General features: G+C 36.0%; 2 protein-coding genes, 2 long non-coding RNA genes and 1 other non-coding gene across 5 annotated transcripts; 2 read left to right on the forward strand and 3 right to left on the reverse strand.

Moving 5' to 3' along the window:
- The first annotated feature begins 1,944 nt into the window (after positions 1–1,944).
- LOC146929880 (uncharacterized) lies at positions 1,945–3,647 on the forward strand. Its single transcript, XR_015008297.1, has 2 exons — positions 1,945–2,087; positions 3,411–3,647. It is a non-coding gene; the product is annotated as an uncharacterized LOC146929880 (long non-coding RNA).
- Positions 3,648–12,686: 9,039 nt separating this feature from the next.
- LOC146929881 (E3 ubiquitin-protein ligase PUB24-like) lies at positions 12,687–13,987 on the reverse strand. The gene has a single exon (XM_085708259.1). It carries the CDS (start codon positions 13,947–13,949, stop codon positions 12,762–12,764), a length of 1,188 nt encoding a protein of 395 aa, XP_085564385.1. The 5' UTR covers positions 13,950–13,987; the 3' UTR covers positions 12,687–12,761.
- A 2,368-nt stretch (positions 13,988–16,355) lies between these two features.
- LOC146929882 (uncharacterized) lies at positions 16,356–21,762 on the reverse strand. The gene is made up of 3 exons (XM_085707425.1): positions 21,093–21,762; positions 19,170–20,960; positions 16,356–18,695 (listed from the first exon to the last, which is right to left on the reverse strand). Exons 1-3 carry the CDS (start codon positions 21,760–21,762, stop codon positions 16,702–16,704), a joined length of 4,455 nt encoding a protein of 1,484 aa, XP_085563551.1. The 3' UTR covers positions 16,356–16,701.
- LOC146929883 (small nucleolar RNA R71) lies at positions 21,296–21,402 on the forward strand. The gene has a single exon (XR_015009204.1). It is a non-coding gene; the product is annotated as a small nucleolar RNA R71 (small nucleolar RNA).
- An 885-nt stretch (positions 21,763–22,647) lies between the features above and the next one.
- LOC146929884 (uncharacterized) lies at positions 22,648–24,709 on the reverse strand. Its single transcript, XR_015006186.1, has 2 exons — positions 24,029–24,709; positions 22,648–22,997 (listed from the first exon to the last, which is right to left on the reverse strand). It is a non-coding gene; the product is annotated as an uncharacterized LOC146929884 (long non-coding RNA).
- Between the last annotated feature and the right edge of the window lie 1,647 nt (positions 24,710–26,356).

The raw sequence follows: 26,356 nt of genomic DNA on the forward strand, positions 1-26,356 counted from the left end.
AAGCCAATGTGGTTGCAGATGCCTTGAGCAGGAAGACGTTGCATATGTCTGCTATGATGGTAAAAGAATTTGAATTGCTGGAACAGTTTAGAGACTTGGGTCTTGTTTGTGAATTGGCACCTCAGAGTGTGCAGTGGGGTATGTTGAAGATTAATAATGATTTGTTGAAGAGTATCAAAGAAGCACAAGAAGTGGATGTGAAAATTGTAGACTTGAAGGTTGCTAGTAATCAGGCTACAGATGGTGATTTTCAGGTTGATGATCAAGGAGTGTTGAGATTCCGAGGCAGGATTTGTATCCCTGATAATGATGAATTGAAAAAGTTGATTTTAGAAGAAAGTCACAAAAGTAGCTTGAGTATCCATCCGGGAGCTACAAAGATGTATCATGACTTGAAGAAGTTGTTTTGGTGCTCCGGGTTGAAGCGAGATGTCGCGCGGTTTGTATATGCGTGTGTGACTTGTCAGAAATCGAAAGTTGAACATCAGAAACCTGCTGGTTTGTTGACGCCTTTAGATGTGTCTGAATGGAAATGGGATAGCATCTCCATGGACTTTGTGACTAGTTTACCAAACACTCAAAGAGGGCATGATGCCATTTGGGTTGTTGTCGATAGATTGACGAAGTCGGCACATTTTATTCCAATCAATATCACTTATTCAGTAGCTCAGTTGGCAGAGATTTATATTCATAATATTGTGAAGTTGCACGGTGTCCCGTCGAGTATTGTGTCGGATAGAGATCCGAGGTTCACTTCGAGATTCTGGAAGAGCTTGCAAGAAGCTTTGGGCTCTCAGTTGAGGTTGAGTTCAGCTTATCATCCGCAAACAGATGGTCAGTCAGAAAGAACGATTCAGTCATTAGAAGATTTGTTGAGGGTGTGTGTGCTTGAGCAAGGTGGAGCTTGGGATAGTCACCTACCGTTGATAGAGTTCACATACAACAATAGTTACCATTCGAGTATTGGTATGGCACCTTTCGAAGCTTTATATGGTCGAAGGTGTAGAACTCCTTTATGTTGGTTTGAGTCGGGTGAAAGTGTTGTGTTGGGACCTGAAATAGTTCAGCAGACTACGGAGAAGGTCAAGATGATAAGAGAGCATATGAAAGTGTCGCAAAGTCGACAGAAGAGTTATCATGACAAGCGTAGGAAAGACCTTGAGTTTCAAGAGGGTGACCATGTGTTCTTGAGAGTCACTCCTATGACCGGTGTGGGTCGTGCATTGAAGTCCAAGAAGTTGACTCCAAAATTTATTGGTCCTTATCAGATATCTGAGAGAATTGGCACGGTGGCTTATAGAGTTGGTTTGCCACCACATCTTTCGAACTTTCATGATGTGTTTCATGTGTCGCAACTTCGGAAGTATGTAGCGGATCCTTCACATGTTATTCCTAGAGATGATGTGCAAGTTAGAGACAACCTTACAGTGGAGACTTTACCTTTGAGGATTGATGATCGCAAGGTGAAGACGTTGAGAGGCAAAGAGATACCTCTAGTGAGGGTTGTTTGGGGAGGAGCAACTGGTGAAAGTCTTACTTGGGAGTTGGAGAATAAGATGCAGGAGTCATATCCTGAGTTGTTTGCTTGAGGTAATATTTCGAGGACGAAATTCTCTAAGTTGGGGAGAGTTGTAACGCCCCATTTTAATTCCATTATTTTTAGTAGATGTGTGAATATTTTTATATGAATTTATTTGTTATATATTTGATTTTATGTGAAATATATATTTTATATGATTTTTATGTGATATATGTTGTGATGCAATTTTATTATATGATTTATGGAGTTGTGTTTTATTTGAATGAATATTGTTTTATTATTTGATAAGATAGTAAGAGAAATAGAAATAATATAGCAATAATGTTTATTTTGGTTTAAGGGGAATAATGAGGAATTAATAGAAATTAAGGGAGTTAAAAAAAAAGAGAGGTTTTAGTTTACAGTAAAAACAGAAAGTCAGAAACAAAAACATTTTCACGTGAAAACTCTAGAAAAACTGGTTTTGGAGAGAAGGAAGAGAAAGCTAGGAGAAGAGCTAGGAAGAAAGGATCCAACCAATTTTTGCTGTAGAATTTGCTGAGATAAGGTAAGGGTGGGATTCCTTTCAATAATCATGGTATATAATTCTGAAATTTGATGAATTGTTGTTCTTGGTTTTAGGGTTAGAAGTTTTATGTTAATTGAGGAAAATATGATGAATTGTGTTGTTTGATGCATGTTTCTATGTTGTTTTGGTTGCTATGTTGTATATAGAACCTGTAAACATTGTTCTAATTCATTTTGGGTGATTAGGGGATCAGAAATTGGGTTTTTGGGGTGAAAATGGTGTTAAAATCGTAACAGTAGATGAAAAACTCGCCAGAAGTTTGCTATTAGCGAAACTCTCTGGAACATTTTCGCTATTAGCTCAATTTTCGCTATTAGCAAAATTGTCCAGTGACAGCATTTTCTGTTTCGCGTTCTTGCGTCTTTTTCACCCCTTTCTGTTTTGAATTAGCTTTAGGTGTAAACATAAAAGTTGTAGATAATTGAGTTAGCTTTCTAATGGCTTTGGAGTGACTAGAAAATTATTTGTAGATTTTGAGTTATGATGAAAATAGTCCAAGTGGGTCTTCAGAAAATTTTAAGAAAACTTAGCATAACTAATCTCTAGTTAGTCAAAAAACTTACGGTTGGTTTCCCAACTTCAAACTTAAGTGTTAGGGATTTAGTTGAGGTGTTTTATGGATATTTGGCTTATGTTCTATTGATCAAAACTTAATTGCTTTTGAAAGAGGTTTTGAACTTTGAGACGAATGTAATTGATTTTATATATATGCTATGTTGTTGATTTCCGTTGTTGACGTTGTTGTATCATCTAATGTCGAAGTTGGGGAGTGTCTCATAATTGTTGTAGGCACATATGTTGTTGTTGTAGTCGTTGTTGAAGTTGTATGTTGATATACACAAGTCGAGTCCATATGCATACTCATGTTCTGTTGGGGGCTTATGCCCTGGAATGTTCATCATTCAAACCGTTGGGGGCTTATGCCCTGGGATGCTTTAACCATCCAAACTGTTGGGGGCTTATGCCCTGGAATGCTTAGCATTCAACGCGCGTAGATTGGTACCACATGCATGATGGATTAGTTGTTGTCGTTGTTGTATTGTCGAGTTGTTGTTGTCGTTGTCGCATTGTCGGGTTGTCGGTGTCGTTATTGATAACGAATTTGTTGTTGTTGTTGTTGTTCAGCGTTGTTGAAGAGGATTATGTTGTTGCTATATGTATACGTTTATATACATTATTAATGATGCCGGCTGTGATATGTTGTTGTTTCATTAATTTGATGAATTATATATTATTATTATTGGATGTGTTTCTCACCCCTTCTGCTTGAAAATTGTTGCCCTTCGTATGGGTAACTTGCAGGTAATGATGGCTTGTAGGTTGGTTGGCTCAAGTGTCTAGGGCTCTGATACATATTAGGATGGGGATCGTCGCGAATGTTTTCTTCATTTCTTTTATGTATCATGTTTTGAAAAGACTTGGTTGTTGGAGTTTATCGTTGTTGAAAATAATGTTTATTATCTTGAGGCCTTTGTGCCAAGAATTACATTGAGGTTGAATTATATTTTCTAAAAGAATTATTCCGCTGCAGTTTTAAGATATTTTAAATGTTGGTTAAAATAAATAGTTATTTTCTATTTATGAAATTTTGAAAAGCAGTGTGACACTCCGTTGTATGATTTACTCTGATTATTATAATTAATATTACGTTGTTAGGAGAACGGGGTGTTACATATACCAATTGATTCTTTAAATAAAATAATGAACAACTCTAGACTCAATTATTTCCTAAATAAGGAAATATACTTTATGTTTATAAATAAACAAACAAAACTAAAATTATTATTTCTCAAACTTTAAAGAACCAAATTCTTAGCTTATGTACCCAAAAAAAAAATGTTCATAATATTTTGAGACATTATTAAAAGGCAACAAATATATCTCAAATATATTTTAACTCTTTATTTTGCCTACTTCTCAAAATAAACTTTATGTACAAAATCTATGTGAATCAAAACTAATTTCATATTAAGCTCCAAGATATGATAATGATATGTAAAAATCATGTCAAATCAAACCAAAATACTTATTTGTTAACATCTTACTTACTAAAGCTTGTCAGGTTAAGCTAACCCTAACCCTAACCCTAAAGCTAGCATTTTCCCACTCATTTTAAAGCATTTATGCCGACACTTGACCTCCTCACCTTTAATATGCGCCATAAAGTCATTTTATTACAGGTTGTAGTAACTGCCATTTATAACCCGATAGGGTATTATTTTAATTTTTGAAATAGAATAACGCATGATTGCTGTATTAATTGCCATCCCAAATTAGACCCGTGAATTACGTACAAAATTGTATAATGGAAATAAAATAAGACACAATCGATTGTATATTGATTAGCATTAAAACCACACGGTTGAAAATTTCTTTTAAAAACAAAAGAGGCCACACGGTTGCATATTAAAAAAAACAGCACCTTTTGCATATTAAAAGAAAACCACACGATTTGCATAATGGAGATTGTATAATTGAAATAAAATAAGACACAATCAATTGTATATTGATTAGCATTAAAACCACACGGTTGAAAATTTCTTTTAAAAACAAAAGAGGCCACACGGTTGCATATAAAAAAAACAGCAACTTTTGCATATTAAAAGAAAACCACACAGTTTGCATAATGGAAATAAAATAACACACAATCAATTGTATATTAACTAGCATTAAAACCACATGGTTGAAAATTTCTTTAAAAAAAAAGGGAGGCCACACGGTTGCATATAAAAAAAACAGCACCTTTTGCCTATTAAAAGAAAACCACACGGTTTGCATAATGGAAATAAAATAACACCCAATCAATTGTATATTAATTAGCATTATTGTATAATCGAAATAAAATAACACACAATCAATTTTATATTAACTAGCATTAAAACCACATGGTTGAAAATTTCTTAAAAAAAAGGAGGCCACTCGGTTGCATATAAAAAAAACATAACCTTTTGCATATTAAAAGAAAACCACACGGTTTGCATAATGGAAATAAAATAACACCCAATCAATTGTACATTAGCATTAAAACACACGGTTGAAATTTTCTTTAAAATAAAAAAGGCCACACGGTTGCATATTAAAAAAAATAAGCAACGTTTGCAAGTTAAAAAAAACCACACGGTTTGCATATTAAAATCAGTCTATAAAATCAGCCTCCTTTGTCCTTCCATTATTCTATCATTGATTCCAATGGAGGGTCGTGGTATTGAAACTCTGCTGTCCTATCACTACTTGACAGGTGCTACGGTTATTTTTTCTCACAATTACGACGTGTTTTAATATCTTTTCCTATTTTTTAAACCTTTATGATGTTGCAGGTCCTTTGCTCAAAAATCTAGCTTCATCCTTTGAAAGTGCTGTCATCAAGAATTGTGTGAAGTTTAGGACGTACATAGTCGAGTATGATGTTGAAGAGGTGAAGATGATTTTGTCTGACATGTTTCATTTTTTTTTTGTTATCTGTAATGGTTTTAGTCGTTTTTTTTTTTGTTGCATCAGGGGGCTGTTGTGCTACTGAACATGTTCACGAACGACTTTGGGGACCAAGTTCAATGATTTGCGACTTTGATTGATGCAAAGAGCAATCAGTTCGAGGTGTTGGTTGAAAGAATTGATGAGTCTGTGTTTTTCTCCAAGGGATAGAAATCCTTGCGTGATTTTTATGGGATCAGCTTGGGTGCTTGGGTTTCTCTTATATTTGTGGACCAAATGAAGTTCGTGATTAAACTGAAAGATAGGTTTGGCAAAGTGATTAAGCCTTCCGTATTTGATCCTCCTATGCATTTTATGATTGACAAAACAAATGTCCAGACAACTTTTGATCCTAATCTCCCCCCTTTCACTCCTTTGATTTCTTATCATCACGATGTCAACAACTTTCAGATAGAGTGTGTAAAGAAGTTAACTGAATTTGATGTATCCAAGGGTTTTTTGGTATGTAAAATGTTTGTTGTGAGAATATTTATATTTACCAACGCCTGTTTTTTTTTTGTTAGGTTGTTGACATGTTGATTTATTTTCCGTATTAGGTGCTGATTTATGAAGGAGAAGTTGCGCAGATGATGGATATCGGAACTACTTCTATCAAGTTAGTGGATGATTGCGGAAATGGCTGGGATTACGTGTTGATTTTTGGATCTACTCCATACCAACACACCATGATTTTAGGAGCACGTAATTCTCCAACCACAAAAAATATTTTGAGTTGTACTCTAACACTTTTTCATTTGAAATTATTCATATTGATTTGCAGTAGCTAAAATTGGAAGTTCCAATTAATCAAAAATTAATTCTATTTTAATTGTGGCATTAAATTTAATGGACCAACTACTAATTGACATGAATTCCGAGATATTATGATATGCAAGTATTTTTTCGTAATGTTTAAAGTTAAAATTAATTATACCTCCATTTATAACACAATTTTCGTTTTTTCGAATGGAACACAAATTAAATAGAATTAGGGTCTAACACAATTGTGTACTTGGAAGGATTGACCGAAATTAAACTTCTTCATTGTTAATTATTTATGCCTGACAATTTTCCCTAGGTTGTGTACTTTCTATTATTTAACAGAATTAAAGTTCTTCTATTCCTATGATTCATGCCTTGGAATGTATCATAAAATTTGTACTCTCTATGTTTTACGACTTATTGTTATAATTATTATTCTGCTATGGTATAATATTGGCTTAGGTAACATTGTGAGTTTCTACTTGAAAATAAGACCCGTGCGTCAGCACGGGTCATGGTTCTAGTCACATCTATATTTGTTATACCTATTACAGAAAAGATATAACAAAAAGAAAAACTTTATAAATAAGTCAAAGCTTAAATACTTGATTTGAAAATATGAAAATTACTCAAAATCAAAATAAAACTTTATCATATACATATGCAAATTTCATAAAAGTTAATTCATGTATGAGATCTTAATGAATGCTAGATAAGCTTGAACAGTCAAACTAACAATCGAATGCATTCTCTCGCCATAAAATAATCGAACAGAATTCCAAAAAAAACATCTACCTTTAATTAATAAAATTGATAGGAACCTAAAATCAATTTCAAATAAATGTATCAATGTTACCGATGGAAAATTTATGGCTCCCATATATAAAAGAAAACAAGCTCATCTATCGACATCATAATAATATTATTAAAGTCAAAACCAAAAAACTTTTATAATTGATCTCGTACACAGCACATAAAACGATCAACATTGTATTCAATTAGCAAGTACAGTTAAAACTCTATAAATTAAGGGTCTTGCTAACAAGTGCTTTAAGGGCATTGTTTAAGGAACCCAAAAAAAGAAACTATGTCTTGAAAATACAAGTCAAACACTTTTAAAAGTCATAACCGTACAATTTTCAATGCAAAAATTGCCACTTTTAGATGCTTAAACAATGCCCTTAGGGCACTTGTTAGCATTTTCCATAAATTAATAATGTCAGGACCGGAGAAATTTATTAATTTAGAGAGTTATTAATTTATCGATAAATTAATAATTATTAATTTAAAGAGTTTTTAAGTAATTATATTGTACATACCAAACAAAAAGGCAAATTAGTCTATGTTTCTTAGAATTACGTTGCAGCAAACCTTGGGACTCAACGTAAATTAGTAACTACTGTGTTCATATGCATTGGAAATCAATAATGACTTTTGAAGTATAGTAAATGTAAACAAGAGAAACAAATGTGTTCAATGACTTTTGAAGGAAGGAGATGCTAATTCAAAATTTTTCCATTCTATGATGTCGAGAAGGCAACGTATGAATTCTTTACATTTGATTCAAGTGGATGGTGCTCTTGTGGAGGGTGTTCAAAATATTCGATCAGCTGTGTTTAATCACTTTGCAAATCATTATAGAGTCTCTGATATTGTGCGGCCAGGAATCCAGGGGCTGAATTTTCGCAAATTGACTCATGCTCAGGCAGGTATTTTGGTTCGACCTTTCACTCTAGAAGAGGTTAAACAGACGGTTTGGGACTGTGACAGTTTTAAAAGTCCCGGACCTGATGGTATTAATGTTGGTTTTATTAAGGATTTTTGGAGTGAGCTGAAAGATGACTTCATGAGATTCTTGGTGGAGTTCCATAGGAATGGGAAATTAACGAAGGGTGTTAACTCGACGTTTATTGCTTTGATTCCGAAGGTTGTTAGTCCCCAACGGCTAGCAGATTTTCGGCCTATTTCTCTGGTAGGTTGCATGTATAAGGTGTTGGCAAAGGTTCTTGCTAACAGGCTTCGTTCTGTCTTGGACTTTGTGGTGTCAGATGCACAGTCTGCCTTTGTTCGTGGGAAACAGATTCTCGATGGTATTCTTATTGCGAATGAGGTAGTTGATGAGGCAAAACGGTTAAACAAGGAGCTTTTATTGTTTAAGGTGGATTTCGAAAAGGCCTACGACTCCATTGATCATAATTATTTAAATTCGGTGATGATTCAAATGAATTTTCCAACACTTTGGAGGAAATGGATAATGGAGTGTGTTGGAACGGCTAAAGCGGCGGTCCTTGTAAATGGGTGCCCGACTGAAGAGTTCCCTATTCTAAGGGGTCTTCGGCAAGGGGATCCACTTTCACCTTTTTTATTCTTATTGGCGGCTGAAGGCTTGGATGTTTTGATGAAGGCTTCGATGTCAAATAATATTTATGATGCGTATGGTGTGGGACCCCACAGGGAGGTTAGTTTGTCTCATTTACAATTTGCTGATGATACACTCATTCTTGGTGAAAAAAGTTGGTCGAATGTGCGTACCATCCGGGCTGTTTTGTTTCTTTTTGAGGAGGTGTCTGGGCTGAAAGTGAATTATAATAAAAGCTTGTTGACGGGAGTTAACATTCCTTCATCTTGGTTATCAGAGGCTGCTTCTGTTTTGAGTTGTAAGACTGGCACTATTCCTTTTGTTTACTTGGGATTGCCTATTGGTGGAGATGCTTCGAAATTGAGTTTTTGGAAACCGGTACTTGACAGTATAGCTTCTAGATTGGCGGCTTGGAACAATAAGTTTTTGTCTTTCGGTGGTCGACTGGTTCTTCTGAAATCTGTCCTGTCCTCTCTTCCGGTTTACTTTCTTTCCTTTTTCAAGGCTCCTACAGGTATTATCTCCTCTATCGAATCTTTGTTTAGAAATTTTTTTTGGGGTGGGGTGAGGTCTCTAATAAAATTGCTTGGGTAAATTGGAATTCTATTTGTTTGCCTATGAATAAAGGTGGTTTGGGGGTTCGGAGGATAGGTGATTTTAACTTGTCTTTATTAGGAAAGTGGTGCTGGAGGTTGTTGGTTGAGAAGGATGGGTTGTGGTATCGGGTTCTAAAGGCTAGGTATGGGGAAGTGGGGGGTCGTATTAACGAAGGAGGCCGGTTTGATTCTAGGTGGTGGAGGTCGATTTGTAAAGTGAGGGAAGGGAGTGGGGCGGGTGGTGTTGGTTGGTTTGATAACAACATAAGGCGTGTGGTAGGGAATAGGCGAGATACTCTTTTTTGGACGGACAATTGGCTGGGAGGAGTTCCTTTAAAACTTCAGTTTAGCAGGCTGTTTGATTTGGCAGTTCATAAAGAGTGTTCGGTGGAGGAGATGGTGAGAGAGGGGCGGGTGGGGGATGGTGGAGGGTGGGCGTGGAGGCGTCGTTTATTGGCTTGGGAGGAAGATAGTGTGAGGGAGTGTGCTGCTTTGTTATCTAATGTGGTTTTGCAGGATAATATTCAGGATCGATGGAGGTGGCAGCTTGAGCCGAACCATGGCTATTCAGTTAGTGGAGCGTATCGGTTCCTAACCACTTCAGAGGAACATCTTCCTGCTGGAGTTGTTTATGATGTTTGGCATAAACAAGTCCCTGTTAAAGTCTCGTTGTTTGCTTGGCGTTTACTTCAAGATAGAATCCCAACTCGGATGAATTTAGTGCGTCGACAAGTCCTTCAATCTATTGACAATGTTTGTTCTAGTGGTTGTGGATCTGCTGAATCGACAGATCATCTTTTCAGGGGTTGTGACTTTTTTGGTAGTGTTTGGGTGATGGTTTATCAATGGCTTGGTGTCCATTATGTTTTGCCTGGATCAGTCACAGATCATTATGTTCACTTTATTCATTTGGCAGGCTTACCGCATTGTACTCATTATTATCTTAAGGTCATTTGGTTGGCTTGTAGCTGGGCAATTTGGAAGGAAAGAAACAACTGCGTCTTCAAAAATGCGGTTCTTGATCCTTTCAGTATTGTTGACAAAGTGAAGCAAACTTCCTTTTTGTGGCTTTCTTCGCATTCAGTCCCTATTGCGTTTGGTTTTCATGATTGGTGGAGATACCCACTCCTTTGTATGGGTGTCATGTAATTAGTCTATTTTTTTTCTATTTCTATTTCTGGTGGTGGCATTCTTGTTAGGTGCCTCTGGTTTGTAACAGACTTTGGGTGTCTCATCACTATAGCACACCTTGTGCGGGGTGAGTCACTCTTCTTTTGAGCAATATATTCCATTTTGATTTGTTAAAAAAAAAAAAAATGTGTTCAATGTATTCTTAATATATTTTTTTCAGTTTATATGAATTATTAATTTATGATTCTCTCGGAACTAAAAATTATAAAGGGATCTCCCGAAAAATTATTATCTTATTATTTTATCGAGTTTTTCAATTTTTTACATTGACCCAAGTCGGGACCAGACAAATTTATTATTTTAGAGAGTTTATTAATTTACCGAGTATTAAATTAAAGAGTTTCTATTGTATTACACATGAAACTGTTATGATTTCATATCAAATGCTTCAATTTTAAAATAACACTATTCTATACTGTATGAAGCTTTCAAATTTCAAACGATAAAAAAAGGGAAATGTTAACTTGTGCCCTCAAGGCACAAGTTAATGATTCAAAATAGAAATATTTTATTGTAATTAATGCATTTGACTTTAACTTTTTTACTTTTCAATAATTGAATGCACAAAATTTAAGAAAATGTTTCCATTTTTGGGTTAAGGGCACAAGTTAACATGATCATAACAAAAAATATGGTTCATATTGTGTGAATACATCGGCGAGAACATTATACCACAAAGATGGAGTAAAACAAGAAGAAATCACACCATTGTTTTGGATCGAATCAAATAAAAAGAAATTAGGTTCAAATCGTATGTCTAGTAATCAATCAATTTATTGGATTTGGACCAAAATTGCATCGCAAACATAATTCAAATTCAAACTTCACAAACGCTTACAGTTAAATTAAGGGTTCAAATAAATTATGAAAACCCGATCCTAAACACAAAATTTAGGCACATAACATATTATCCCAATAAATCAAACAAGAAGACCGCTCTGATACCACTTGTTGGAAATTTAGGTCTAAATAAAAACAAAATTCATAAAACATGTTCAACAACTATGAATCAATAGCGGAAGCAAACAAAATATTGAACATAATTATGATTGGATCTACGACATGTTTGATTTATTAAGGATATTAAGAAATAGGGTATTAGGAATACCTAAATAAAGCTCTTTTATACTTGAATAAAGCTCTTTTATATTAGGAATACCTGAAATAGAGTTTGTTGATTTGGTTCTTCCTCAACCGGTACCTTTATGCCTCAAGTTCTCTTCAGATGAGGAGAAAAGAGAGTTTGTCGTGTACGGTATATTGGGGACCATAGCCTCTTTTATATTGGATGACCATTAGGGTTTCCCATTATTCCGTTAATGGGTCATCCGGACATCCACTCATTGAGTCCATATCAACTAATTAAATAATAATTAATTATCTATTTAGAAATCTAATAGCCTTATTACTTAATTTGATCACTAATCAACTAAGGCTCACAATTGATAAATAGCTAATATAATTATTGTTACGATATTTGCCCACATAATGATATTGGAATGTAATAAATAATAAAATATTCCAACAAGATTAATAAATGACTATATAGTGCTAGTAGATAATCAACAAACTAACTACCAACTAACTAACTTTTATATTTCTATTAAGTATCATATTAAGTATTAACATACTCCCATTGACTCAATATGATGCTCTTGACCTTTGGCATTATAATTGAAGGCCTGTTTGGATAAACAACTTATAACACAAGCACTTACCATGATAAGTTATTATGTATAAGATTAGATAAGCTATTTTACGGCAAATGGTAAAATAAAGTTAAATGTTTTTGTATGTGCTATAAAATGTTTTCAAAAGCTATCTTGGAGAACTTATGAAAATAAGTTGGAAAAAGCTTATGAAAAATGTCATAAGCTTTTTTTCAAAAGTTCTCACAAAGTGTCACAAAACTTATGTCGTAAGATAAGTTCAAATAAGACAATACGAACATATCCTAAGTACCAAATTTGACCTTCTACTTTGAAAGATATATAGGTACATAAAGAGCTTTCCTTTCTTCAAAATAGAATTTGATTTATCAATTCAAATTAAAAATGATCAAGTACTAACATTAATTGAAGGCTTTTTTGTTTTCTATCGATATAGAATTTACACATTAAATGGTAGATACGTCATTGCACAATATATTCAACTTCTTAAAAGTTGTTATATTGTGTTTTCCAATGCAAAATTGCTCTATTTAGATTGCTTAACATGTGCCCTAAGGGCACAAGTTAACATGACCCGTTAGTTAGTTATATAACCTATATTTGATCACCTTTGGTGCCTTGTTAACAAGTACAATTGTATGCATGGAGAATTATTCCAAGTAGTGGAGTGTAACCTAAGTATGTCTCTTGCTTTCTCTTTCAAATACGAAGCACAATCCGCTTGCATTACCATGCAAAGCTTGGAAACCGCTCCAACTTGCAGCATCTCTAAAACAAATTCTTTCAACGTTGAATTCTTCGCAATCACTGAAAGTACTTGAATCGCTAGGTCATCGGTTGCGGCTGAAACCCTCAAAATCCTCTTCGAAATCATCGCTATGCCCGCTCCATGCCTCATGAACTGTTGTCTTCCATCCGCGCACGAACACAAATGTGCCAAAAGATTGAACACAAGCTCAGTCACATTCTTCTCCGGTTTTTCAAGCTCAAGTTCAATGAGTTCGGTTATTCCACCCGCTTCCACGATCTTCGTTCGATTTCTACCCAACGGGCACGTCTCTATAAGCACATATAACGCTGATTTAATAGCTTGTTTAGAGAATAATCCTCTCTTTCTAAGTACTCTCACCATTGTTACGAAGAATTCAATGCTTAAATTTCCTAAAAGGTTTGAGTCTACAACATCAATTGTCAACTTTAATAATGGCATAACTTCATTTACCATCTCAAAGTTGTTGGTATCAATGTAAATTTTCAAAATCCAAGTCAACGAATTGACGAAATCCATGTTTTTTCCAACCAAAGGCTTCATCATGTTGTTGATCATTGCTTCATTCCACAAAAGACGAATAATTTTCAAAGCTTCTTCTAAACCATTGGTGTTTCCTTCTTTGAATTTCTTTTTAATCACCATTACCATAGCCTTTGTTACACCTACTTCAACCATGCATATTCTATTTCTCTCACTTTGTTTAGCAAGTTCAAGAATCTTCTCCATTGATGCATGAAAGCAATTAGGAAGCTCAAGATTCTTGACAAGTTTTTGAAGATGGATTCTATTGAGAGGAGATTTTGGAGATTGAATTTGACTATCAACCACTGTGGCTTCATTTGATGAAATCCATGCTTTGATTAGCCTTTGAAGTGTGTGATTTGGAGTCAAATACTCTGAACTTCTTGGTAGTGATTGATTCGTTACCGGACAAACACAAATTTTGGCTTTCATTAACCATTTTTCAATGCTTTTTCTGTCGTATGTTATGCCTGTCACTGTTGTCACAGGTTCTTCCATGATTTGAAATGAAATTGGACATACAAAATATGGAGGAATTTGATAGGGCCAAACCGCAAGTGCACGGCCTATCGAAGTAATAGTAGTAAGTAGAGTATCGTTCCGCTAGGGAGTTGTTCAACTTAATTAACTTTTAATGAATGATTAGAGGAGAGAAAGTTGATAAGAAAGAGTTTGATTGCTGAAGGTAAAAACAATAATAATAAAGGGCCTTAGGATCATTGGTTCATCTTAATAACTAATCCTTCACTAGACAAAACCTAAACATCTAATTTCATGATTTACACACTAATTTCTAAAGACCGGTTTCCCTTAGCCCCTCACCTTTCCGATGAAAGTCCGGTGAGAGTTTACTTCTAGCAACCAAGCCTATTTCGCTGACATGATTACTAGAAGATGCATAGAGGATTGAAACTACTCTTTGTCTCAATAATTGCAAAGACTATTTCACTGTTTTGCAATTATTGTCTAGATTCACTTGTTCCAACATCAAGACTCCGCTCTCGCTTTATGAATTGATGTTTGGGATGATGGATTAACGATTATCAAACCCTCCGCTTTCGCTTCCACAGTTTGATAATTGTTAATCCACGTTAAGACGGTGAATCTAGATTAGAAATTAGGGTTACATAGAAATTAGGGTTTAGACATGTTTTGTTTAGGATTGAGTCATTAGACTCCCCAATAATCCTAAGACTAAGAAGTCTACTCACTCATGTTCATCGTAGACATGGAGGAAGAAGAGAGAAATACGGTAAAAATAAATTGCAAAGAAAGTAAAAGGGAAAATAAAGACTTTTATTAAAATAGCAATTGAAATAAACAAAGTAAAAGCATGATTGTTTATGGTGGAGAGCTACTCTATTTATAGCTTTACAATTGACTTAGAAACTAAGCAACTAAAAGGGTAAAACAGTAAAGCTGCAACAGGGTAACTTGGGCCCGAAGAAAAAGCAGCAAAAGAGACTCTGGGGACGGGCACGGCCGTGCCACAAGTTGGCACGGGCCGTGCCAAGCTTCTGGTAAGGGGAATTGTATTTTTGCCCCGTATCTTCGTATTCTTGCGCTGTATTTTGCTTCAGTCCTCTTTCTTTTGCTCCAAGGCACCTTCCACCATATATTTATTCCTAAAATAAAATAAAACATAATTTGAAGTAAAATATTCTAAACTAAAATAAAATGCAATAAAATAAAATCAAATCTAAAATAAAACTAAACTAAATAAGGCAATAATTAATACTATCTATGACTCATCAAACTCCCCCACACTTGAATCTTTGCTTGTCCTCAAGCAAAAGGCAGCAAACATAGCAGCAACAAAAGATTTGGTTATGGCAATTTAAGAACAAATGTCTCAAGAGAAAGGCTTTGCCTCAAGTACACTAATTACAATTTCAAATACTTCTCATGAACCTATTCTACCCAACATCAAGTCTCAAGTGAGTGTGTGTGTGCAGTCCAACCCTTTTCTTGCTCCTGTATAAGACAGATATTATGAGGAGTAGGTTCTATCCTTAGTGCTAAAGTAACCGAGAAAAGTCCTTTCTTCATTTCATATAAGAGTGATGGTAATTTGAGTTAAAATTTAAATTAGATATAACAATTAAGCACAAGAGGCTGCAGATGCTTAGGGGCTATCTATCCTCATAGGAAGTCTTCTCGAATGTAATTGTCCTTTCCCCCTAGATTCAAAATCACCCTAAGCAGTGCTGCAAAATTTTTTGTTTCATCTCCGCGTAGGAAGTCTTTTTGGATGTAATTGTCCTTTCCCCCTAGCATTGATGGATTTGTTTCACTTTAGGTTCAAATTAGGGAGTCACCACCACAATTAGGAATTTAGGGATTGTCCTTTCCCCCACATGTTGGTGCCATTCTCCCGCCCCATTTAACATTAACAAATTAAGAAGAATATAACAATTAAGAACAATTTGATTAATTTTCCGACACAAACTTATACTACTTTTACTCTTAAGACTTTAAAGGGTCTAAGTTAACACTAAAGATAGAACGTGTTCCTTAAAATACCTATTCATACATTTGCTCAAGGATTGCAACCGAGTGCTTTTCTCATTGGAGAATTTCACAATAAAACATGATATGGGTATAGCAAGAACATAAGAAACACAAGAAACTATTTTCATGTACAAGAGGCGACCTAAAGAAGAGACAAAACAAAAATTTTCATGCCATATTTACATTAAAAACAAGCTACTTAGTTATGCCTCTTGCTATAAAAACAAAACAAAAGAATAAAGTTCAAGGGAGTTTGGGAACACTACGACTCTAGACACTTTATTAGGCCCCCCCCCCCCCACACTTAGGGGAAGCATTGTCCTCAATGATTCAAAGAAAAAGAAATTAAAAAGAAGAAGAAGAAATAGAATGGAAGAAAGGGGTGCAGAAAGCTCACAGTGTGCTATAAATAGCAAAAATTGATGAATTTTGGGATCTGTAAGCTGGCACGGCCGTGCCAACCTCAGCACGGGCCGTGCCAACATTCTGTTTCTTTTCCCCCATTTTACTTGAAAAACATGGCACGGCCGTGCCAACCTTAGCACGGGCCGTGCCAACCTTCTGATAAGGAGGCTTCAAAAATTTTCAATTTCTTGAATTCTTGTCGAATCATACTTGGACAATTACCTACAAAACAACTTAGAACAAAGGAAAACAAAACAAAAGCAGTTAAAAGCGTGGGTTGCCTCCCACGAAGCGCTCTTTTACCGTCATTAGCTTGACAAAAAGAAAAACAACTTTAAGGCGGGTCAATAAGTCTCCAAGCAGCCACTACTTCAGTCCCTTCCCCTACATTGTAAACCTTTAGCCTATGTCCGTTAACTTTGAATGGTCCGGTTTTTTCAGAAAAGATTTCAATAGCTCCATAGGGATAGACCTTACGGACTTGAAACGGACCAGACCACCTAGACCTTAGTTTTCCTGGAAAGAGCTTCATCCTAGAATTAAAGAGTAGTACAAGGTCACCAATTTTGAAGTCCTTTTTAAGGATATGTTTATCATGCCATTTTTTTGTTCTTTCTTTGTAAATGCGAGCATTCTCATAGGCATCTAACCAAAGTTCTTCTAACTCACTCAGTTGAAGTTTCCTTTTCTGACCGGCTAGTTTTGGGTCCAAGTTGAGATTCCTAATTGCCCAGTAAGCCTTGTGCTCGAGTTCAACCGGGAGGTGACAAGATTTCCCATAAATTAGCTTAAAAGGAGTCATTCCAATGGGAGTTTTGTAAGCCGTTCGATAGGCCCAAAGAGCATCATCAAGCTTACTTGACCAATCTTTCCTAGAGATGGAAACTGTTTTTTCAAGGATGGCCTTTATTTGTCTATTTGATACCTCGACTTGTCCACTAGTTTGTGGGTGATAGGGTGTTGCAACTTTATGTTTCACTCCATACTTTTGTAAAAGTTTTTCAAAATGTTTAGAAATGAAGTGAGACCCTCCATCACTTATGACAACCCTTGGCACCCCAAACCTTGGAAATATAATTTTCTTGAACAATTTCATAACTACATGTGCATCATTGGTGGGGGAAGCAATGGCCTCAACCCATTTGGACACATAATCAACAGCCACCAATATGTATTGATTACCAAAAGAAGAAGGAAATGGCCCCATGAAATCAATACCCCATACATCGAAAATTTCAACTTCAAGGATGTTGTTTAAGGGCATTTCATTCCTTTTAGTAATATTACCGGTGCGTTGACAATTGTCACATTTAGAAACAAAGAGATGCACATCCTTAAAAAGTGATGGCCACCAGAAACCAGATTGAAGTATTTTAAAAGAAGTTTTTTGACTACTGGCGTGGCCACCATAGGAGGAGGAGTGACAATGGTGAAGAATACTACTTACCTCGCTTTCAGGGATGCATCTTCTAAAAACTCCATCCGAGCCTCTTTTGAAGAGGTAAGGCTCATCCCAATAATAGTGTTTGAGATCATGGAAGAATTTTTTCTTTTGCTGGTAGTTCAAGTTAGGTGGTAATACTCCTGCTGCAAGAAAATTAACAAAATCTGCATACCAAGGAGTGTTAGCTTGTGCCAATAAGAAGAGTTGGTCATCCGGGAAGGAATCATCCAAAGGCAACTCATCCTCATTGGGTTCCCTAAGGCGGGACAGGTGATCAGCTACAACATTTTTAGTGCCTTTTTTATCCTTTATTTCAATGTCAAATTCTTGGAGGAGCAAAATCCATCGGATCAATCTTGGTTTGGCATCTTTCTTGTTTAACAAATATTTTATTGCCGAGTGATCTGTGTAAATAATGATTTTTGATCCTACCAAGTATGGCCTGAATTTGTCAATAGCATAGACTACTGCTAATAGTTCCTTCTCAGTTGTAGCGTAATTTACCTGTGCCTCATCAAGGGTCTTACTTGCATAATAAATGGCGTGCATCTTCTTGTCTTTTCTTTGCCCTAACACAGCCCCAACTGCATAGTCACTTGCATCACACATTATTTCAAAAGGTAAATTCCAATCTGGTGGTTGTATGATTGGGGCAGTGATCGGGGCTTCTTTTAACCTGCAAAATGCTTTTAAGCATGCTTCATCGAACACAAAATTTGCATCTTTAAGGAGCAAGCTTGTTAGTGGCTTAGTGATTGAAGAAAAATCTTTAATGAAACGGCGGTAGAATCCCGCATGTCCTAGGAAGCTTCTAACTTCTTTGACCGAGGTAGGAGGAGACATTTTTTCAATAATTTCAATTTTTGCTTTATCTACCTCTATACCTCGTTCAGAGACTAAGTGTCCTAGGACAATTCCTTCTCTTACCATGAAGTGACATTTTTCCCAATTCAACACTAAGTTCACCTGTTCACATCTTTCCAAAACTTTTTCCAGGTTAGTCAAACAATTATCAAAACTAGATCCATGCACAGAAAAATCATCCATAAAAACTTCCATTATATCTTCAACAAAATCAGAAAAAATAGACATCATGCATCTTTGAAAGGTAGCGGGGGCATTGCAAAGACCGAAGGGCATTCTCCTATAGGCAAAGGTACCAAAGGGACATGTGAAAGTGGTTTTCTCTTGGTCATTGGGGTGAATGGGTATTTGGAAGAATCCAGAATAGCCATCTAAGTAACAAAAGTGTGAATGCTTAGCTAACCTTTCTAACATTTGGTCTATAAAGGGGAGTGGGAAGTGATCTTTACGGGTTGCTTTGTTAAGCTTCCTATAGTCAATGCACATCCTCCAACCGGTGACGGTTCTAGTTGCAATGGATTCATTTTTATCATTCTTAATAACTGTAAGACCACCCTTTTTAGGTACTACTTGAACCGGGCTAACCCATTTAGAATCAGAAATTGGATAGATAACACCTGCATCTAGGAGCTTTAAGACTTCTTTTTTCACAACTTCTTTCATGTTAGGATTTAGTCTTCTTTGGTGTTCAACGGAGGGCTTATAGTCCTCTTCAAGCAATATCCTATGTGTACACAATGAGGGATTTATTCCTTTAATGTCATCAATGGTATAACCTATGGCTTTAGGGTATTTCTTGAGAACATAAAGCAATTTTTCAGTTTCTACCTCATTCAAGCTTGCATTTACTATAACAGGGTAGGTTGAGTTAGGGCCTAGGAATTCATACCTCAAGCTTGGTGGAAGTGGCTTGAGCTCCACCTTTGGTGCCTCTTTTGGTAGAGAGGCTGCTTCTTCTTTCATTAATTCTTCCATGCGCAAACCTTCCATGGGAGGGTTTTCATTCAATAACTCCTCGTAGGCTTTGGCATCTCCTTCTAGCTTTGTACCTGCATCACTAACCAAGCATACCTCCAAACCATCATGTGTAGTTGATGCTAAGGAGCATTCTTTCACACAACGGTCAATTATGTCTAACATGCAACAAGAATCCTTAATGGAGGGATTTTTCATAAGTTTAGCAAGTTCAAATTCAACAGTATCTTCACCAACATTGAATTCAAATTTACCATGTTTAACATCAATTATAGCCCCAGCGGTAGCAAGGAAGGGCCTTCCCAAAAGTATGGGTACTTGGTTATCCTCCTCTATTTCCATCACAACAAAGTCCGTAGGGACGTAGATTTCTCCTACCTTGACAGGGACATCCTCTATGATTCCAGCTGGATACTTAAGGGAACGGTCTGCTAATTGTAGGGTCATCCTAGTTGACTTAAGCTCCCCCAATCCCAATCTCTCATAAAGAGATAAAGGCATCAAGCTGACATTGGCTCCTAAATCACACATTGCCCTCTTTACTATTTCAGACCCTATGACACAAGGTATTGAGAAACTTCCTGGATCCTTAAGCTTGGGTGGCAACTTATTTTGGATGATGGCACTACATTCCTCCGTAAGGTTCACCGTTTCACTTTCCTCAATTTTTCTCTTTTTTGAAAGAATTTCTTTTAAAAATTTAGCATATGTGGGCATTTGAGTTAGGACATCGGTGAAGGGAACATCAATGTAGATTTTATTCATCATTTCAATGAACTTTTTAAATTGCTCATCAAGCTTAGACTTGGCAAATCTTTGAGGGAAAGGAATCTTTGGTTTGAAGGGAGGTGGTGTAACTTCCTCACTTTGTGGTTTCTCACTCTCTTCCCTAGCCATCTCACCTTGCGGTTCACTAGTCTCTTCCTCACTAGGCTTGACTCTTAAGGGGTCTTCTAATTGCTTACCACTCCTAAGTGTAACGGCGTTCATTCTAGGTTGGCAAAATTGAACAACTAGAGAGAGCTGAGCCTCTAAGACCTTATTGTGAGAGGAGATAGAGTCTACCTTTGATGTAAGTGAAACAAAAGAGTCATTCAAAAGTCTAGTTTGATTTGCAAGCTCTTTGAGCTGCTCGGATTGGTTAAGAAGATAATTTTCCATTAAAAGTTCAAGATTAGACTTTTGAATAACCTTTTGGTCATTAGCATAACTTGGTGGTGTTGTTCTTTGAACCAAGGGATTTTCATTAGGGCTTTGGTCAAAACTTACCCCTTGGTTGTTTTGAATAAAGTTTATTTGTTCAACACTACCTAGTTTGCATTCACTACATGTTTTACAAGGGGATGTAGGAGTAGTATCACTAACATTAAGTTTTTCAAATTTGTGGGTTAGTGCATCAATCCTAGAAGCAAGGTGGTCATAATTAGAGACTTCGTACATACCTGCCCTCTTTTTGGAGAGTGAAGACTTTGTAGCGAGTTCTTCATCAGTCCATAGAAAGAGATTTCGAGCCATGTCTTCAATAAACGCATAGGCTGTTCCGAAGTCTTTGTTCATTAGAGCACCACCTGCAGCTGTATCAACAAAGATTTTAGTAGCATGAGATAAACCATTGTAAAAAGTGTGAATGATCAACCATTCCTCTAGTCCATGTAGGGGGCAAAGTTTAAGCATATCCTTAAAACGTCCCCATGAATCATGAAGAGATTCCCCCTCTTTTTGAGTAAATTGAAAAAGCTTTGCCCTTAGTTGGCCAATTTTTGATGGGGGAAGGAAACGGATGAGAAATTCACGCTTCAATTGGTCCCATGAGGTGATGGAACCAACTCTTAGGGAATGGAACCAATTGAGAGCTTTATCTTTTAGAGAAAAAGGGAAGAGATGTAGTCTCAAGGTTTCTTGGTTTTTCTTATATGTTACGGTGAGCCGCCAAAAAGTTGAGATATGGAGATTGGGATCCTCATCGGGGGATCCCGAAAAATAATTTTGCTGCACCATCTTAAGTTGGGCAGGCTTAATTTCAAAATCTTCAACCGTTGGATACACAATAATAGCATATGGCTCTTCCATTGAAGGAGTCACGTATTCTTTAAGAGCACGTCTTTCAGCCATGTTGGTATTATTTTTATGCTTTCCAAGAAGTTAATGATGAAAAAAAAAAAAGTTAAAAAGAAAAGAAGAAGGGAAAGAAGAGAGAATTCTAATCACTAAGAAAAAGCTAATTAAATTAGTTAACTCCCCGGCAACGGCGCCAAAAACTTGATAGGGCCAAACCGCAAGTGCACGGCCTATCGAAGTAATAGTAGTAAGTAGAGTATCGTTCCGCTAGGGAGTTGTTCAACTTAATTAACTTTTAATGAATGATTAGAGGAGAGAAAGTTGATAAGAAAGAGTTTGATTGCTGAAGGTAAAAACAATAATAATAAAGGGCCTTAGGATCATTGGTTCATCTTAATAACTAATCCTTCACTAGACAAAACCTAAACATCTAATTTCATGATTTACACACTAATTTCTAAAGACAGGTTTCCCTTAGCCCCTCACCTTTCCGATGAAAGTCCGGTGAGAGTTTACTTCTAGCAACCAAGCCTATTTCGCTGACATGATTACTAGAAGATGCATAGAGGATTGAAACTACTCTTTGTCTCAATAATTGCAAAGACTATTTCACTGTTTTGCAATTATTGTCTAGATTCACTTGTTCCAACATCAAGACTCCGCTCTCGCTTTATGAATTGATGTTTGGGATGATGGATTAAAGATTATCAAACCCTCTGCTTTCGCTTCCACAGTTTGATAATTGTTAATCCACGTTAAGACGGTGAATCTAGATTAGAAATTAGGGTTACATAGAAATTAGGGTTTAGACATGTTTTGTTTAGGATTGAGTCATTAGACTCCCCAATAATCCTAAGACTAAGAAGTCTACTCACTCATGTTCATCGTAGACATGGAGGAAGAAGAGAGAAATACGGTAAAAATAAATTGCAAAGAAAGTAAAAGGGAAAATAAAGACTTTTATTAAAATAGCAATTGAAATAAACAAAGTAAAAGCATGATTGTTTATGGTGGAGAGCTACTCTATTTATAGCTTTACAATTGACTTAGAAACTAAGCAACTAAAAGGGTAAAACAGTAAAGCTGCAACAGGGTAACTTGGGCCCGAAGAAAAAGCAGCAAAAGAGACTCTGGGGACGGGCACGGCCGTGCCACATGTTGGCACGGGCCGTGCCATGCTTCTGGTAAGGGGAATTGTATTTTTGCCCCGTATCTTCGTATTCTTGCGCTGTATTTTGCTCCAGTCCTCTTTCTTTTGCTCCAAGGCACCTTCCACCATATATTTATTCCTAAAATAAAATAAAACATAATTTGAAGTAAAATATTCTAAACTAAAATAAAATGCAATAAAATAAAATCAAATCTAAAATAAAACTAAACTAAATAAGGCAATAATTAATACTATCTATGACTCATCATAATTTCATTTTCAGCCATAATATTGTATAAAATAAAGGCTTAATTACATAAATTGTCCCTTAACTTATTTGTTTTTTCCGATTTGGTCCCATAATTTTAACTTTTTCCTTTTCAGTCCCTCATGTACACTCCGTTAATGAAGTTAGTCCTCACCGTTAGTTTTTTTAATGTCTAATATGTATGATGTGATTTTAACCACTTGATTGGAGGTCCATTGTATCTAAGAGTACACTATCACCACATAATTTTTTCTTTTCATCATCTTTCCATCTTCTTCTTTCTCCTCACGTCTTTATGATCTTCCTTCTTCTTCTTCCTCTAAAAAAATTCCAAAAACCTAAAAAACACAACAACAACAACAATAAACTTCATCTTCTCCCCCTCAATCTTCATCTTTTTTCTCTCAAAAACACATAAACTTCATGTTCTTCTCTCAAAAATCACTTCACCATCAGCACCAAATTTTTTGTTCTTCTTGATCTTCCCCCCTCATGTTCTTCTTCATCTTCATCAATAACAACCAACAACAAATCCAGAAATTCATCAACAACAATCAACAACAAAATCATCATCACCACAAACAATCCTTCAATCTGGTGATTAGGATTTTGTTTTATCTTCAAAAGACAAACTAATGATATTCATATTCAATCTTCATCACTGTCAACAAAAACATCAATCTCAATCACCCAAAACACAAACAAACGGAATCTATCTTTACCACTATTAGCAAAAACCTAGAAATCATATTTGCAACATTTTCCCTATGAACAAAATCAGAAAAAGGAAAGAAGAAAATTGGAGAAGCGCCGCCATCATGAACAACATCAAAGTGCCTTCATTTTGAATGTTGTCGTGTTAATTCAGATCCAATCCAACCCATACAAATAAAAAGGCTTACCTTGCTCCGTTCAACTTGCAAATCAGCAATTTTTCTTTGAACAGAGGTTAATTCTCTCAAAACCCTTATTAAGTCTTCACCTTTTTCACCAGTTGTTGTTGTGGATGGGTTGTGAAGTGATTCGTGGGCTGAAGATGAAGGTGAGGAAACGGAGAAACCGAGATTGGCGGCGATTGAAAGAGCGTCGGACATCTTTTCCACCAACCCAACTCGATTCGTTTGTCATTGACATTTTTGAATTTTGTATTCAAATTCTAACACCGCTATAAGAACGAAGGAGAAGAATGCGAACCAGTTTCAAATTCTCAATGTCTGTTTTTTTTTAGTGAGGTTTGGTCCTAATTTGTTTTTTTTTTCTTTACGCAATCTTAATTTGTTTTAGATAAATAAAATAAAAATACTTTTTTTAATGCATAAGCCTTGTAAAACATTTTACAGTGTTAACAGAAACAGAAATGAATTTAGGGATTTTTTATTTTTTATTTTGAAAAAAAATCTGGGTTTCTTTGAATTTTTTGATGAATATATGTAGATGATGATGAAGATAGGAGGGAAGAAGATGAAGAAATGTTAAAAAAATTAAATGTTGGTGACGCACCGTTAGATACAATAGACCTCCATAATCTAGTTGTCCCTTTTTAAAGAAAAAGATCAAATGGCTGAAATTAAAAAATTAATAAAGTTTATGGTGGACCCCTACAATGTTGGCCCACCTAATACATTTGGGGTTAAATTTAACTGACATGGATCAAATTGACTGACGGAGCATATTTAAAGGACCAAAATGAAAAAAGTTAAAATTATGGGACCAAATCGGAAAAAACAAATAAGTTAAGGGACAATTTATGTAATTAAGCCTAAAATAAATGTTATAGTTTTTCTACAAATGAGGCAGTGTTTGATGAAGAGAATGAAATAGAAGAAGAGAAGAAGAAAATGAATTATGCTTTGTTTTGGTAAGAGAATGCGGCTTTGATAAATCTTAAGGTCTTAAAAGAGATTATATAAAGTAAGCATAAATGAAGGAACATTTCTATAAAGGTCATAAAGGGTGTTAAAAACTTAGAGCAAAATTTTCCTATGATTTTACTGGTCATATATGCATACTAGCATTTCATATAAATATAAATGAAAAAGACTAACGAATGTTTCGAAGTGACTCTTTAAGCTTTTTAAATTATAATTTTATATGAAAATTATAATTAATATATTAAAATTTAAAATATTCTACTTTTTCATAAAGTAATTTTTTATTTAAAATTTTTTAAAGACTGCTCCGAGGACATTCTTTATTGTGGGCGATTAAATCTGTGGGCGACATGGAAACGTTCTCTGATGAGGTTCTCGAGGCGACTTCGCTATATACTGATGTCGGGAGCATAAACTTTTTTAGGAGTGAGAGGGATGTCTCGTCTACCGGGCATGAGGAGGATGTGGAATTATTGCCCTGTGGCGAGGACGAGAACATGTGTACACAACATCCAGAGGGTGGAGAGGGATATTATATGTATGCGGCGGTTCTGGAGGAATTTGGAGTGCAAATTCCACGTAATGCTTTTGAGATGGATGTGCTAAAGGCTCTGAACGTTGTGCCTTCGCAAATTCACTCTAATAGTTGGGCATTTATACTGGGTTTCGAAATCCTTTGTAAGGCTTTTGAAATCGAGCCTTTGCTTGGTCCGTTTCTGTACTTCTATGGGACTAAAGATGTTTGCAAAGGAACCTGGGTGTCTATCAGTGCCCATCCTGGTAAGAGGCTTTTTCCTCCTTATGCCTGAAACTTTAAGAAGGATTGGAAAGGTACTTTCTTTAAGGTGAAGGGGGCACCTAATTATGTAGTTGCCTCACCCATTGCTAACGGAGAACCAAAATTTCCTTTGAGCTGGATTTATGCTCCCTTTGCTGTAATGGGTTACGAGATTGATAAAATGACAAAGTATGAGCAAGGCGTTGTGCGTTTCCTGGAGAAGATGTTACTTTCTGATATCCACAAGCTGTTGGATAAAGAAGGGGATGCTGACGACTTGGACGCCTACTTGCGTGAGTGCTTTGTTGTACTGGTCTGGCCAGTTTTTATACTTGATATGTTTTTATTTTCTGATGTTGTTCTTTTTGTTGTAGATCCTATGAAGCCTCTTACTCCTGCCGAGAGGAATTTGTACCTTGCTGAGCTGAAAGCTAAGAAAGCTGTTGACGGATACGTGACCAGCGATCCTGCTGGCATGATGCATCGAACGGGAAGAAGAAAAGATGCTTCCTCAAAGGGAGAAAATGCGGTTATTAACACAAAAGTGGTCATGGATCAAGTTGGGGTGGCTGAAGACGGGA

This window comes from Medicago sativa, chromosome 4 (genome assembly GCF_051527215.1).
Source record: "Medicago sativa cultivar Bolivia chromosome 4, Bolivia_mono, whole genome shotgun sequence".
Taxonomy (NCBI): Eukaryota; Viridiplantae; Streptophyta; class Magnoliopsida; order Fabales; family Fabaceae; genus Medicago; species Medicago sativa.